The sequence below is a fragment of the Pleurodeles waltl genome, chromosome 2_1 (assembly GCF_031143425.1).
Source record: "Pleurodeles waltl isolate 20211129_DDA chromosome 2_1, aPleWal1.hap1.20221129, whole genome shotgun sequence".
Taxonomy (NCBI): domain Eukaryota; kingdom Metazoa; phylum Chordata; class Amphibia; order Caudata; family Salamandridae; genus Pleurodeles; species Pleurodeles waltl.
The window spans coordinates 353,085,166-353,102,589 of record NC_090438.1 but is presented as its reverse complement, the minus strand read 5'-3'; the positions used below and the strand labels follow the sequence as shown (position 1 = coordinate 353,102,589).

General features: G+C 42.6%; 1 protein-coding gene across 1 annotated transcript; it reads right to left on the bottom strand.

Moving 5' to 3' along the window:
* Positions 1-893: 893 nt before the first annotated feature.
* On the bottom strand, positions 894-5,000 carry LOC138264995 (TLR adapter interacting with SLC15A4 on the lysosome-like). The gene is made up of 2 exons (XM_069212584.1): positions 4,825-5,000; positions 894-2,962 (listed from the first exon to the last, which is right to left on the bottom strand). Exon 2 carries the CDS (start codon positions 2,922-2,924, stop codon positions 2,004-2,006), a length of 921 nt encoding a protein of 306 aa, XP_069068685.1. The 5' UTR covers positions 2,925-2,962; positions 4,825-5,000; the 3' UTR covers positions 894-2,003.
* Positions 5,001-17,424: the final 12,424 nt, after the last annotated feature.

Sequence of the window (17,424 nt, the reverse complement as noted above, 5' to 3'; positions counted from 1 at the left end):
TGTCGTTGACAATGTAATTCTAAAGATAACCCTAGTAGAAAGTGCATTGCGCATCTTCACCAACGAAATATCACACTCGTAACCAAACATACCATCATGCTGTTTGCAACAGCACCGCTCATAATCGGCGTTAAACGTGGGTTGCCATTGTATATATTTCATTTCCCGAACCTTTTCTTATTTTTTGCACACTGATGTCGCCCTTTTTATTGTCTTATTTCTTGTCCACTTGTTCCCTTTTTTGGTTGCGGACCTGAGAGTTTATTGACAGAGGCTTACCAGTTTTTAGCACCGTATATTCAATCGGTAGTTACATAAAATAAGACTTATGGGGCCCAGTTATCACAGGTATTTGCAAATCTGCACCTGGAGGTCTGCGACTTGTAAGTGCCCTGATTTACGAATTTCGGGAGTTCATAATGGATTCCAGAAAGAACCTCTGGAAGTCTGTGTTAGTGGCTTTGTCTTCTGCTAGACATACAGGAACACTGCTAAACGATACAACAATTTTGCTTTCTTTTCTTAATATAAAACATTCTTGTACAAGAGAAAAACCTTCCTCTGCACACTAACCATTTTTAGGGGCTATTCCACTATGCTCCCCAATGTGCAAAGACACTTACTTACCCCTTCACAAGAGGAAGTCACCTACCTTTTTCATTGTTGGAAAATGGTTGGTGAGTACCCATAAACGAGTAAGGTTTGGTTGTGCACCTACCTACCTCTATGGAAGTGGTTCCTAACATTTTGACCTCTGTGAACCTCTACTGAATCATTACTAGAATCCGGGGAGCCTTACTTAGTCTCCATTGGAAGCTAGGGACCCCCAGACTCAGACATGTTTATGAACTGAACCTCAAAAGAAGACACAAAGATCGAGAAACGAGCATACACCAAGCAAATTCTCATATGTTGAAATATTTTGTTTAATTCACAATGAAAATAGAAAAAGGTTTAAAAATGTCAACTGTGCGACTTTGGGCCTGATTTAGAACTCGGCGAATGGGTTACCCTGTCCCAACAGTGGTGGATATCCCATCTGCCAAAATCTAAATCCGGCCCTTTATTTGTAAATACTTTTTTTATTTTAATATTAATTAATTTTGTGAAACAGTGGTAGACCTCCTAAGTAGGCATTTCAGACACCCATGAATCCTCGGACCACAGGCTAAGAATCACTGCTCTAGGGTATGGCCTCCCTGGGACAGCGGCCTACTCCCACAAGAGTAAATTCATTTACCAGTCCAAAACAAATGTTTCTTGGATTAAAAAATACTTTTTTTTGCTCATATGAAAAGCTATTTGTGTCACGCAAATAGCTTTGGGAAATAGAACCATTTTGTTTATCAGTTAACAGATGCAGCCCGTCTAGTACCCCAAAGATACATACATTGTTGGAACAGCAGCCTGGATTCAGATTGGGATAGAAGACATGTTGTTAAGTTCTAAAAGCATGAACCATCGAACAGAATGCATGATCTAAGGGGCTGCTTGAGGCCGCATGATTTGTTCAAAACATCTGTTAAGCATGCTTATAATGATATTATAATGACGTTTGTTTATAATGGAAAAACAGACGATAACATTTCAGCAACTTTTTTTTTTTTTTTAAATAATGCAAAGTGTTAGTGCACAATATTACTCACAATAAAGTTAATTATAACAAATTTAGAGCAAACAAAAAACAATGAGAAAGGTATGCACTGAATCCACCTCTGAAGGTGTCACTCTTTCACTGTCACAGATTTTTTTTAGGGCTAGCTAAAAAACTTGCAAAATACACTCTTTCAAAAGAAGCAAATGTATGATGGAGACACTAGGTGACAATTGATTTTTGTGGCTCAAAGCAGGTCACTAACTGTATTTCTATAGTAGTGAAAGTGTGTTTTAAAATTCATACCCATGCATGAAAAGGGAAGGTGTCCTATTTTTTATTGAAGAAAGAAATGTATCTAATTGTGTTGGTTAAAAAAAAAGATTACAATTACTTTACTTGGTACATTTTAACATGGTCGAGTTTTAGTCAAGATGTCTAAATTCTTCCTTCCATCCAGTTTTGATATCTGTAAAATGGGGGTGCTGATTTCAGAGCTGCTGCAACTGACAGCGCTCCGCAAGCAGTGAAGGAGCACCTCCCTTGCTTTGGAAGCTTCTATGTTTTGTTCCTGGGATAGTTGTGAGCTAACCTGGTTCACACTATTTAAGAAGAAGCTTGATGAAAGTAACTTTGTTGGAGAACCGAAAAGTGTCACGTTATCTGCCAATAACTGATTATAGAGTTCTTCTAACTTCCTCTCCATGCAGATGTTCAACGGGGAGTTGGAGAGGGGTTGGGCTGGGTTAATGGAACCTTTGTCTCTGCTTTCATCACTCATGAACATGTTAAGAGCTGGCGGCTGCTGTGGTGGCCTGTTGTTTGGAGAATTACCTGGAGGTATGTCCACGGAGAGCGACATGGGGCCATCTGTGATCTCACATTCAAGATCGAGGATACACCCTGAGTCCTTTGCACGACCAATGTGGTCTCCTCCAATATGAAGGTCTGGGTAGTTTGTGCAAATGCTTGAGCAGGTCCAAGATCTGTTGAGGTCCATCTGTGTGTCAGTGTTTCGGTATTTGGGTATGTGTCGCGCGGCCGACACTAAGGCCTTTGGCGGTGCGTGGATGTATTGTGTTGTTGTCAGCTGTTCCTTGAGCTTTGGAAGAGGCTTTTCTTTTTTCGGGAGCACAAAACTCCCTTTTCTCTCTGGTCCATTCGGGTTATCAGTTTCAAAATCGTCTGCTGCAGAGGGAGCCTCTAGCTGAACTTTCCATGCCTCAGGTTGTTTCTTACTCTCTCTCTTCTTAGGACATTTATGACTTTGGTATTTTGCTCTGTTTCCGTTTTCATACAAAAATCCAGGGAATAAGCCTTCTGCCAGCATCTCTAAGACAGTTATCAGACTCAAAAGTATAGAGCGAGCTGTGAAAAAGAAAATAAAGCATTTATAATGATATACAGATATTGACAACATTTATGATTATTATTATTGTTGTGGTTTACTACTGAGAATCAGAATATTATGTCTAGTGATAACTTTCAACAAGGCTTTCTCATCTTTGACGTTCAAAACTATTCAAATGTGCAGTGAAACTAAATTCTCACTAAAGCATTCTCTACTAGTTTACTGACTTCGCCACCCAACTACACAGATGGTGAAAAATAAAATCAACTCCCTAAATATAACTTGGTCATAAAGGCGAAAGGAATGGGAAAACTATTGAAGAACTGTTATAACTAAAGCTTTGGGCTACATCAGCATGTGATTCTGTAATACAAATTTCACACATATGCCCTATGAATATCTCTCTTGTGACAAAAAGTGAACAGTACAAACCAGGGATACTCTTAACCTTTAGAGGACCCTCCTCTGGGAGCACCCGCAGGCTTACCGAACCCTTGCACAGCATGCACTCGGGCAAATTCGGCCACATAAATCAGGCACTCTGTATAGGAAAATGCACAAAATGCAACACCAGTATGCACTATGTGGCTACCAGCAGCACAAATAGGACAAGGAATGGCTGCACCATAAAACACATTTAATACACATTAATAAGATGCACATGAAATGGTAAATTGAATAGTAAAGGCATTTCTAATAACTATTGCTTTTATATAGCACGTGTTAACAGATATTACCCATTTCACAACCTTGTAGATAGCATGTGTAATAACTCTTGCCCAAATTAAGAGGTATCCATGTTACTGAACCTCATTTAAGGGTACCCATTTTACTGAACCTCAAAAAGATGAAAAACTTGGCCATTCGCACAAAACTAAAACCTGTAACTATCCGGTTACCAAATCTTAACAAAGTACAGTAACCTTGTGCATGAGCCTTCTGAGAGATTTTATTGGTCGTAGTTACATATCCTTTGAACCTTTTTGCAATTAAATGCATTTTATTAAAGAGTTGCTTCAATCCATTAGCATACAATAGTAATCTTGCTTCACAAAGAAAGTCAGAAATGTATTCCTGCAGGGGTAAGCCTATGTGTGGACACATTTCTGACTTCCTGTGCCTAGAGCATGTTATGGACATGGGCATAGAGGCAAACAGGCCCCGGGGAGGCGCACTGAAAGTGCACCACAAAAGGTTGGTGCATCATAAATCCAGCCCCCTGGAAGGCAGAAAGGGGGACACATGGACCTCCCAAACATCCCTCTGGACGCGGAACCAGTCATACAGTGCACCTGCCTCATAGGGGGTCATCCTTTTGCAAAGTGCAGGTGGCGTGCACTGTGAAAGAGGAGGTTTGGAAAAGCAACAAACTTGTGAGACGTTGTAGATGAGCTTTTGCTGTGATAAATTGTGCCTTACTGCAACTAGAAATGGGCCATGGGCCGGGTTGATTGGGTTGTGGCAGCCCATCCAACTATGAAATCAGTGAAATAGCCTGCCCCCCAACCGGGAAAAGCCAGCGTAACAGAATGTCAAGTCGTGTCCTGGCCTGTCTTCGATGTCAGGTACTCCTGAATTTCCAGGCCTGATTCACAAATCGTTTTCTTTGAAGGTTAAGCCTTACTTTAGGCTTGTATGTTATTTACTCATGTTTTTGAGGAGTAAGATGTTCTTTCTCGTAGTAAATAAAAACTCTGTGAACCCCCGAGCCATTTTTTCTGTGAGTAAACATGTCTTAGGCAAGAAAATGTTATGTTGCATAAATTAGTTTTCGGGCGCAAATGTCACTATATTTGCATATCTACGTCTCACTTAAAGGCACAAACAGCTTTGTGAATTGGGCCCAGGCAGAAGAAGAGAAGAAAATGACAAGTCTTACCTTTTCAAGCTGTCACCTTCAATGGTGTTAATTCAATAGCAGACGCAGTACGTCCCGACCTTCAGCCAAGCTTTTCGCCATGTAACTTTAGTTAGGAGCGACTCAACCGACCACGGCCAAGTGTTCTCAGCAATGACTTCTGTTTCCCTTTCTGCGTGCAGTGTGCAGTGACAAGAAGCTGTCCAAAAGGCAGGCGCTTCCGCTGGCCTGACCCTATAATACAGTCAAGTGACTGACTGCATGGGCTGAAAGAGGATGTGGAGTAACCTCGAAATAGCATAGGGTTTGTGGTGTTGACGTCAGCGACGACTTGATAAAAACACAATTTCAGTGCAATAATGTCAGGATCCATAAACCACATTTCCACACACTGATGAAAAAAGCAATATTAGAGTTGTAACCTATTTCCAGTAACAAGCATAAAACACAGATTTTACAGTTTTCGTTGCCCTGAACATTTGATGTTTCCTATTATTCTGTAACCTATTAACAAATATTCGGCGGACAAAATCAAACTAGCATTGTTAACTAGTGATGTTAGCTTTTCTATTGCAAATTCCTCATATTCGACCCATAAGAAATCCCCTACCCCTCGAAATCTTGGTGTTCATGCTAATAATCGTCAAAAATCAACAGAGTATCACTGTTCCTAGCCATGTCCTCCTCTTCTCCTTGGAACTGCGCATTTGTCATGCTACTGATACCGATACACCAGGTTTAAAACTTCTGCACGCTGAAGAAATGGAACAGCAAGCCTGTAGACCACTAATGTTAATTCACAATGAAAGGTGTTTTTTCATTGTTTTTCAAGGGGAGATCGAAAATTGTTGGGATACTGGGACAGCTTTGAGGCTCACCCTTCATTCTTACTGGGGTTCTACATATGCTCAGTGAATCCTTTTAGATGCATAGAAAGTGCAGATTTGACTCTAGAATCGAGATTGTGAGCGATGATCCTTTCATAAAATCCATCCCAAACCCAGTATCAGGGCAAATCTAATCCCTTGGTGTACATGTAGAAGCCTGAAGCCTAAAACATTGTTTACCGTTTAATTCGCACTAATGTATGACGGGAAGCATCAGACGGTGTTATCGTGGCCTTAATGGGCATTCTGCCTGACATTATCATTAGATCATTGCTTAACCCTCAAGCATCGGACCCCAGGCCGAAACGAGGGTGAACACTGTGGGTCAAGGGCAAAGACATCATGACAATATTTCCTTGCTTGAGTGGTGGAGGTTTGGAAACTCATTTTCGGGGTTAGGTTTAAAAATAAACCTAAACTGAAAAATGTTCTCAACAGAGGGACACAGTGGTCAAATTGAAAATGATATTGTTTATTCCTAATGGAATGGTTAACTCATCCAGATTCTGCACGTACCAGGGATAATTACCTCCTGCTAGAATCTTCACAGTTCAAATCACAAATTTCAACACTGGAACCTTGGAAGGCAGGGTGAAGGTAGGCCAAGAAAAGAAGGGGGAAGAAACCTAGAATAGAACACCCCAAAGGTGAAATTAAATTGGATAAACTAGTCAAGTGAAAGGAGTTTAATGAATAGAACTATACAATACATTTTCTTTAAATTAAAAAACGAAGGAATGAAAGAATGGCAGACACTTTTAGAGCACACATCTAACCAGAGGAATCTTGGTGCTAAGAATAGCCAATTTAATGGAATGTGTCTCTCTCCCAAAAAGATTACTATAACGAGAAGCGCTTGATGTGCTTTCTAAAAAAGAGAATGGCTATCAATAAATTTGATCTCCTTAAGCAGTGAGTTCCATTATCTCGCCATGAGGAAGGAAAAAGATCCCCCCCCCCATCTGCTCTGTTTGATTTTGGGACCCACTACATTCCTCTTACTGAGGATCATAGTTATCTTCCAGGAGCATACCAGACAAACTTTGAAGTAATAAAACCTGGCCCAGTCTCATGGAGCGCTTTATGGGCCGTCCATGCACAGAACCTTAAAAATAGAACATTCCTGGACCGCAAGTCATTGCAATTGTTTCGAAGGTTCAGAGATGGATTGGTGTTGAGGCCGCACAGAGTCTAATTTATACCCAGACAAAGGGCATCAAAATAATCTAGTAGTGAGTCTGTCAATGCTTAAATGACTAACCTGTTACAACAGACCAGGATGATGGGGAAGACTTTTCTCAGGAACTGTAAAAAATAGAAACATGTAGCCTCAACTTGGTTGATATGAGTACTAAAGGAGTGAGAAAGGATTTGGACCTGAACGGTTGGCTCGCTACCATTTGAAATCTATCTGACAAAAACAAGAATATGAGCTTAAGGGACTTGTCTTTGATACCAAGCTCATACAGGTGGATCAATAGTACAAGAGGGATACAGTTCAAAAGCCACCAACAGATCTAACAAATCAAAGCAGTGGAGCGTCCCTGATCAAGAATACCTCTGATGTCAGCAACTAATAGCAACACTGCCTCCGTGCTGTGGCCACTTCTACAGCCGATTGAGAAATGTCTGGATGAGAACTGTGTCCAAAATGTTGGCCGGTAAAGGCAGCAAAGAAATGGGCCTATAGATTTTCAATATCTATGGGTTGGCAGACTGCTGTTAAGAAGTGGAATCAGAGTGGTTTCTTTCAAAAATTGAAGAAAAGTCACCATTTCGATCACTTGAATGCATAAGATGGTAAGGTACCTAAGGATAATACCAGGGGCAGGTGTAAGATTTGCAGAGAATAAGGATAAATGGACACGCCCGATGTGGATTTCAGGAGCAAATCTTTACCTTGAGATTCCGTAAGTGGAGTTAATTTAGGAAATAATGTCCACTAAGTGTCTGTCTCTGTATCATTTAAAACTTGATTGAGATTGAAGAGGGAGTCTAGTAGAAAATTTGAATAGATGTCCTCAATTTTTTCTTAAAAATCGTTGGCAAACTGATCACATATAGATTAGGATGGAGGGTTAGTAGGCGCACTCTCAGGGGAGGACAATTTAGTACCTATAGCAAATAAATCTTTGATCAGATTTTTTGAGCTTTGTATTTTATGAGTGAATTATCTTGATTTTTCCTCAAAGATTGCCAATTTATAGTCCACATAGCTACATGATCGATCTGACCATATGACTGAAAGGGGGTGCCAAGCTCTAAAAGTTTACATTTATAAAACAAATGACATCTAGTACATGACCTGCACTATGGGTAGGAAAGCCATCCACCTGCTAAACAATAAGTGCTGTCAATGTAGCACTTAAAACAGTTGTGTCTTCAATTGTGTTAATTTCCAAATGACAATTTAAATCCCCTAAAATAGTAAAGTTAATTTTGTGGATTAGAGGTTCCAGTAGGGACCCTAATGAATAGAGAAAATTAGCTCTGGGGCCCAAAGGTCTAAATAGACTCACTCTTGAGAAGAATGTCAGAGCATTTAATTAGGAGTTGAACCAGTTTGCTTCTTGATAGAGGGATTTCAATGCAAATATATCTCCTTTAAACGTGTCCCAAAAGACCACTGCTAACCCACTGCCCAACTTTATTTATCCGGTCCTGTCAGAATATATAATACCCCACTGGAATGGTTGTGACTAAATCAGGACCTGAGGAAACCCTAAAGGCATGTTTCCATTATAAATACCATCCCTGGTTAATGGTCTGTATGAATTCCCCAAATCTAAACCTGTTTTTTACCTGTGATCTTGTGTTCAGGAGAAAACGTGGGATACCTTCTGCCTTTTCAGCAGAGTTAGTGGAATTATGGCAGTGGGGATTGATATCCGTGAGTAAATCAAGAAGAATAACCACAACAGCCTGCTCCTTCATGGAGCCATCAGTAATCTGGAACTCACAGATATTACATTTTCTGCCTAGATTCTTAATTAGAATTATGGGAATCACAGGCAGACAGCATGCTACAGGTTTACAAGTTCTGTTCAGGTCATAAAGGGCTTGCCTGGGATAAATAATCGTCTGAGTGGCTGTGATGACGCGGAAATGAAGGTTTTACATTTATTAGCGCATAAACGTAGTGCTGCAATAATCAAGTGTGACTTTAATCGAAGTAATGAAGATTGTACGGGGACAAATGTGCCCTCAGAGTAGTTTGCCAACATTTATAAGCGTGCTTTATATAACGTGATCTATTAGAATCGTACGAATTTGCCATAATCGTAAACGTGTGCCATGATTTGCTTGTTTGAAATGCTTTAGCTTAGCATAACTTTAGTGGAGGCTTTGGCCCAGTTGCCTGGTCTCACGGTTTAGATGCTCGTGTTTTTCCAATGTGCTAATAAACGTGTATTTCTGCTTGAAGCTGTACTTTTCCAGTGAGATCGGTTCACATGCTTATCTTTAAGGTTTCGTGCCAGCCTGGCATCTTCTTCTTTGCTCCAAGGTCAATCTGCAGGTGCAGACAATGGACGCTCTGAAAGTGAGTTAATTGGTATAATATGTTGCAACTTACGTACCCGTCTCCAAGGATAATGTATGCCTAGGTAGAAGCTTGAGAACTGTAGTTTTTGATTGGACAATATTGAAGCCAACCTATGAACCCTCCAATGGAAGACCCTACTGGATTTGAACTGTTGTCTATTTAAACCAGGTGCACAAGAAGAAAGCAGCCATTTTAGCCATTGCACCCTTTACAGCCATTACCAGCTTGTACCCACCATTTGCAGGACATTGCAGCTATTATGGCCCATCTTGCTGCGACGCCATTTTGAATGAGAATTTGATGCTTTCTCTAATCGAGAGAAAGAGACTTTAAGAAACTCTCGCCCTAGAGACTTTAACTTTGATTCGTCCCTTGCATTAAGTAGTAGTTTATCTTGCCGCTGTGAGTCAAATTGCCCCGTCCACCTTGCCCCTTTGCCCCGTCCCATGCTGATCGAAACCGGTATCCATGCTGATCGAAACCGGTACCTGTGAGACGAAGACTTCCTTGAATGCTGATTGTAATTGGTAAATATGAAAGGAAATTGTACAATTGCATTGTGTTTCTTTTAGGTAACCAACTGCTGATTTTGATAAGAGCCCTAGCTAGGAGTTTTCTAAATTAATGTTGCTAAATTGTTTTTGCATGAAGTCCCACATGCAGATGCTAATTCGAGGAGATGAGGAATCATTGGTGCACGATGCAATTTGAGACCTTGTTATGCTGACTAATGTATGCAATTAGCTCATTACAGATTATAGTTTTAGTGGTTTGTGTTGCTATTATCGAATGCATTGTTATTCAAATACTGCATAGATTGCATCTTTTCCGCCGTTATGGACAGCTATTAATGTTCATTTACATATATCAATTGGTGTTGAGACACATCTATATTGTGCTAGCTTTGTTAATATAGGGAAATAAATTCATTAACTTTGAATAAACTGGTGTGGTTATTCATGGCCGAAAGGTCATGGTTCGCCGAAATGTATTCTGGATTAATTGTTAAGTGTTATGTTGATCAGGGTATTGCTTATGTTCGTTATTGATTATTGATTAGATTAAATTGATTGATCTCGGGTGAAGAGAGTCCCACTTAGTCAAAAGATTCATCGACCCGAAGAGCGTCCAAACACAGGTAAATTATTAGGGAGGAACGCTCTATCAGTAGATGGTAGCAGAGGACGGTTTAGACTTTTGAGACCCCACTCGAGAGGTATATGGTGTTGAATTAGATTTTTCTTGGGTAAAACAGATTGAGAGAATGATGATGCCCTAAGTCCCCCGCGACTTTCCTGGGATCTCGGAGCTTGCGAATGGAGAGAATGGAGGTGTGAAATCAGCGTTGGCGATACTAGTGACGGTATGAGTGAAGTCAGGGTTTTGCGCTTGCACAGCTTATTGCTGCAGATTGTTTGAAAAGGTTGCGAGGATTTTAGAGAATAGCGGAGGTGCGACTCCGAGGATTTTAGAGAATAGCGGAGGTGCGACTCCGAGTGTGAGAGTAGGGAAGTCGTCGAACTTCATGTGCATGTGGTGCTTTGTGCAGAAAAAGGTCCACGTGGTTGTTGTTGTTGAGACGCGCCCTGCGAGGTCAAGAGACTCCGGAGTATGTTGAAAAGTGTATGAGACACTTGTTTTATGTTGTGGTCTGGTCGGTTTAGTAGGTTGGTCGGGCGTGGTCAACGAGTCGGTACGTGTGTTAAGGGAGTGAAAGAAAACTTCGACTTCGGGCTTTGACAAATTCTAAGTGCACTAGAATAGATCATTGACAAGTTGAGAGCAGTCTGCGGGTCAGATTTGCTTGCGAAAGTGGGGACCGAGAAAGAGGGAATAACTGCCGAGGCTAGTGAAAAATCCCTAAGGTCCTGAAGCGATTGTGTTACCCTTCCTGTAGTAAACCGACAGATCTGTTTTATTATTATTTTTTGGGTTGCTCGCGATACATGCCAGAAGTTGTTACGAGAGGAGCTGAGTGAAGGAGGACAAACCGCGAGGCTTTGTCAGCCGCAGTGTGTGTGAGTGTGACGTCACTAGGAGCCGCGCTGGGATAGGTTGGTTGCAGAGAAGGGTCGTGCACGGATTGGACGCAGTCCGTGGGGCTCGATTGGAAGGGGAAAGGCAAGCGAAGAGTATTCCGGGAATTAAAGTCACTTATTGATTACAAACTTCGTGAAATAAAAGACGAGAAAATGAAATTTTTTAAAGCATTAAAGAGTGCGATGAAGGGGGAGTCTTACATTAAAGCGAGCGTAGGAGAGGAGACACCGCCCGAAGGTACACCAGCTTACATTGTAATGGAGGAAAAAGGGGTAGCTCCGTGCCTTTGGCTAAAGCAATGGCACAAGCTGACAGAGAAACATGGGAGCGTAGCGTTCCCGATCCATGGGACATTCAATATAAGGATCCTAGAGAATTTGAGATTCGCGATGTACGACATGAAGGTACCTCCAAGGCCAGCACAGTTTGAGGCTCTAGCGATTTGGGAACTAATGGCTAGACAGCAACAGCAAAATAAGTTTGAGACCAGGATAAGAAAGGTAGAAAAGACACTAGCGGACGCTAGGTGGGATAATGCACAGAAGGTGTGGAGGTCAGATGTATTGCAGGGGATAAAATTATTTCCCGCAATTACTAAGGAAGAGGAGGCGACAGGCAAGAAAGTTACCTGTAAGACAAACAGGAGGTGTTCCAAAGATAGAGAGGACGAGGAAAAGTTAAGGAGAGAAGAGGAGTTAGAGGATGAGGAGTTAATCATGCAATTGCTGAACGACCGTCCACCACCTTATGCAGAGAGTGGACAAGGTCCAAGTACCAGTTCTGCCCCTCAGGCACCGGTACAGAATAATGAAACCCCGAGTTCAGAAACGCCATCGAGATCTAAGGACCCGAGTTTACTGTTCACCCCGCAGATACCGCAGGTTAGGAGAATATATCCAGACGTGCCTATACTGAAAACAGCAGAAAATTATCAGCCGCAGGTCCCAAGGTACTACAGCAGTGACAACAGTACGGGAATGACCCTAGATCCAACCGTAATGGGAGTACAGAATGGTCGCAACCCAACATTGGCACAAGCTGAATCAACTCAGTTTTTGATGCCTCAAAAGCAGATGCAGGGGGGAAACGTACATGCTCAGATGACGGGGAGTCAGATGGGCATGCCGGCAATGATGACCCATAGTGTGGGAATGAACATGCCTCAGAACATGGGGAATGGACAGAACGTAGATGCGATATCCCTACCAATTACTGTAGGTCCACCGGTACCTTTGTACATTCAGCCTAATTCAGGTATGAGCGGTCAAGGATCAATGGTGCAGAGTGGGATGGAAAGGAGGTGCATACAAAACACTCCAGAGACAACTCCGATAGCGGCTCTGCCAACTGGATCTGGGTCCTTGATGGAGTTTAGTCCCATATGTGCTCAGTCAACAGTGGTGAGGTCGAGTCCCCCACTGATGATACCGCTATCATCGAATACTGAAAAGTTGCCGCAACCATCAATGGCAGTCGATGTGAATGCTACACTGATGGGGTTGAATGCGCAACAGCTGACACAGTGGTTTAACAGTCTGAATTCCACACAAAGCTCAGACAGTGGGAAGGGAGAAGACTATCTGAATAGGGTCAGGTTGAACATGGAAGCAGAAGAATTGGTGGAAGGGACTATGGGGGTGAATAGGTTAGAGTCCTACTCGGAAGAGGAGCTGAGGTATCTATGTCCTAGGATTACGAGAGAAGTGAACAAGGTACATAGAAGGTTGCAAGAAATAGCTGACAAAAACGGGGTTGAGATAGACAAGACAAAACACTTGAGCAGGAGCTATAGATTGGATTTCGGGACCACAGACTTTGAACACATGAGGTCAGCAGGCATGAAGACACACCTTAGAGAATTGCTGCAGAGTGCGCAAGTGTGGAGGTGCTTAGACAAATGGGAAAGCAGATGGGTAAAGAGAAAGGAAAAGAGGAAAGACAGTGTCCCAGAGCACAACGAGAAAAGACCGCAGAGTAGTGATGCAATAACCATGTTACCAATGAGGGAGACAGCAGGGGGAAAATTAGTACATGTACCGTGGCACAGGAGCGACATTCAGTCTTTTACGGATGATTTTCCCAAACTGAGAGAGAATCCGATAGAATGGTATCAACAGACTGATAGGTTTGTGAAGCTTGCAAAATGTCTCTGGGAAGACCTGAACACCCTCTTTGAGATTGTGGTTCCGGCAGATTTGTGGGAAGACTGCAAAAGGGCTGTAGGTTGGCCGACAAGTGAACCAGAGAGAGACAGGGATACGGGTGCACCATCACCTATGGTGATGAGCTTGTACTATAAGGTGATTGAGCATTTGAAGACGAAAGTTGCTTCGAAAAATGTGGATTGGCAGAAGATTGATCGAACTGCCCAAGAGGCTAAAGAGTCGATTCATAGTTACTATGAGAGGTTGTTGAAGGCGTTCAAGAACTACAGTGGCACGGAAACAATAGAGGCGAAGGACATGCTTCATTTTGTGTTTAGATTTGTGGAAGGGCTGAGACGAGAGATAAGTCAGATGATAAAGTCGCATTTGATTTGTTGGCAGTCGAAACCTATTGATGAGGTGTTGAATTACGCGAAATACTGTAGCGACGAAATTGAAGTGAAACAGAAAAGGTTGAAGGAGAAAGTGATTATGATGCAACTTAAAGCAGCTCAGACAGGTTTGAAAGGGTTACAAGGGTTCCAACAGCAGATACCGCAGCCGCAGCCGCAGGGAAATATGGTGTTTCAGCCACAGGCGAGAGGCAGAGGCAGAGGAGGTTTTGGGAGTAATGGTCCGGATTTGAATACTGTTGTAATTCCGAATGGTGTGCAGGCAATGAAAAGGGTGATGCCGTGTCACGTGTGCGGAATCGTCGGTCATTGGAAATGCGAGTGCCCGATGGTGGTGCAGGAAGGTGCAGGTGTTGGTCAGCAAAACAATGATGTCAATGAATTCCAGACAATGAGGGGACCGAAAATGAGAGGTCCAAACCCAAATTTTCAGACCATAAATCAGCTGCAGGGATTACAGCCCATGCAGCCGCAGCAGATGCAGATGCCCCATATGCAGATGACGCAAATGCAGCCAATGCAACAGCAGTTTCCCATGGTACCTAATCAGCAAATGCAAATACCTTTGGCACCAGTGAGTCAGCAGCAAGTGATGGTTCCTCCACAGGTCTCGGGTCAGGTAATGAGTACAAATGGCACCGTACAACAGTTCCCATTACACAGTGAGAATGGAATAAACAATGTATGGGAGAGTGAAAGTTCAGATGAGGAGGGAAATTGTGTGCTTGCAGCATCCTTGGAAGTTGATCAAAAGGGTCCATATGTGGAGGGAAGAGTTACGGGTCATAGCGTTTCATTCTTGGTTGACACAGGAGCCACACGTTCAACTGTTAGGAGCATTGAAGTACCAAATTTGCCACTCTCAGGGAGAACAGTCCAAGTGGTGGGAGTAGCAAACAGGCACCTGACGAACCCAATCACAGATCCAGTACCAGTCACAATTGGTAACTATCAAGGGTCACATAAATTTGTGGTATGTGACTCAAGCCCGATAGCACTGTTAGGGAGAGACCTATTGTGCAAATTGGGATGTTCGATTATGTGTTCGAACGATGGAATTAGAATACAGACGAGCAGTGATGGGGAAGAAGAGGACAGTGAAGAAGGGGATGAGATGGAAACTGTCGATGAAAAATATCCTCTGATTAACCTTTTTCCGATGATAACTGAAGAAGATATTCCAACTGAATTACGGGAAACAGTCGGAAAGGAAGTGTGGGATATGACAGGGAAAGAGGTGGGATTGATGAAAGGAGTGGAACCAGTGAAAGTGACTGTAAAACCCAATGTAATCTTTCCCGAGACCCCACAATACCACATGGCACAAGACACCCTCATGAAAGTCGCCCAACTCATTGACGAGTTTGTAAAACAGGGAGTACTGAAAGAAGTGTTAAGCAGTCCATGTAATTCACCAATCATGGGACTGATAAAGCCGAGTGGAAAGGTCCGAATAGTGCAGGACTTGAGGAAAATAAATGACATCATAATTAAATGCTGCCCTGTCGTACCAAATCCAGCTGTGATAATGTTTCAAGTCCCTTGCGATGCCGAGTGGTTCTCAGTCATTGACTTGTCACAAGCATTCTTTTCAGTGCCTCTTCATGAGGACAGCCAATTTCTCTTTTGTTTCAAATTCTTAGACAGAGTCTACAGTTGGTGTCGAATTCCTCAAGGGTTTTCGGAGTCACCGTCAATTTTCAATCAGATTCTAAAGAAAGACTTGGAAGCATTAGAATTGCCATTCGAGTCAACCCTAGTACAGTACATCGATGACTTATTGATTGCATCTAAGACAGAAAATGGCTGCACAGCCGACACCATTGCTCTACTGAACCATTTGGGAAGGAATGGACACAAGGTGTCTCCTTCAAAGTTGCAGTTCTGTCAGAAGAAAGTAAAATACTTGGGTCATCAAATAGAGAAAGGGTCATGGAGAATAATGAAGGAAAGAATAACAAGTGTACTTCAAATGAGTCCACCAAAGACGAGGAGGGAGGTGAGGAAGTTTTTGGGGATGGTGAGCTACTGTCGCCAGTGGATCCCCAACTTTTCAACTCTAGCGAAGCCTCTACTGAAACTGACCCAGAAGGATGCCTTGGATCAAATTGAGCTGAAAGGAGATGAGATGGATGCTTTTATTGAATTGAAAGAATGCATGTGCAGGGCTCCAGCTTTAGGTATGCCTGATTACACAAAGCCTTTCACATTGTTTTGTCATGAACGTGATGCATGTTCTTTGTCAGTCTTGACCCAAGCCCATGGTGGCATAAACAGACCAGTAGCGTATTTTTCAGCTACTTTGGATCCGGTCGCAGCAGCACTGCCAGGGTGTTTGCGCGCCGTAGCAGCAGTTGGTATCAGCCTCACTCAGAGTGAAGGAATAGTGATGGGACACCCAGTAACAGTCATGGTCCCTCACTCAGTTGAGATACTTTTGACCTGCTCCCGAACACAACACATGACTGGAGCAAGACTCACAAGGTATGAAACAATAATTCTGGGCTCACCGAATGTGCAGCTGAAAAGGTGCACTACGTTGAATCCAGCAACCTTGCTTCCCGGTGAAAATGCTGAAATTGAGAACGCTGAAGACGTCGAGCACGACTCTTCAGGTGACTGAATTTTGAACAAAACCTCGACCTGACATTAAGGATACTAAGCTTGATGAAAATGACCAAATTGTTTTTGTTGATGGATCATGTTTAAGAGATGCATTGGGAATACTGAAAGCAGGATATGCTGTATGTACTGTAACAGGTGTCTTGGAAGCATCCTGGCTTCAAGGAGTCTATTCTGCACAAGTAGCAGAGCTTGTAGCACTTACAAGAGCATGCCAACTGTCTACATTGATGAAGGTTACCATTTACACTGACAGTCAGTACGGGTTTGGAATTGTGCACGATTTTGGGCAACTATGGTCACAGAGAGGTTTCCTGACCTCTTCAGGGTCCCCAGTGAAAAACGGGGAGAGAATAAGGGAATTGTTACACGCCATCCAAATGCCAGCCGAAATTGCAGTGGTAAAGTGTAGTGCGCATACAAAAGGACAGGACTATGTTTCTCTGGGAAATGCATATGCGGATCAAGTCGCAAGATTTTGTGCCTTGAACTGTATATTGCTCAGGGATGAATGGAATTTGATAAGTGAACCAGAACTAGAACCAGCTGAAGCATTTGCCTTGAAGGTCGTAGATACAATGGATGAACTTAAAGCATTACAGAATAGTGTCGGGGAGGATGAAAGAGTTTCCTGGATTAAGTCACAATGTACAAAGAGACCAGATGAGTTATGGGTTTCAAATGAGGGAAAATTTGTTTTACCAAATGGTCTCTTATCGCAGCTAGCGCGGTTCTATCATGGGCAGGCTCACCTAGGGAGAGATGCCATGATAAGATTGTTCAAAACTGATTGGTTTAACCCCAGATTCCGTCAAGCTGCAGAAGCAGTTTGCCATCGATGTGTCATTTACCAGCAGATGAACCCAGGGAAGGGAACGGTTGTGAACATGAGCCACATTGGCAGGGCAAGTGGCCCTTTCAGCAGAATGCAGATGGACTTTATTGAGATGCCTGTGCATGGAGGTCTGAAG

Bases quoted from the DNA above. Each gene is read 5' to 3' on its own strand.
- LOC138264995 (XM_069212584.1), bottom strand. From the start codon at position 2,924: ATGCTGGCAGAAGGCTTATTCCCTGGATTTTTGTATGAAAACGGAAAC.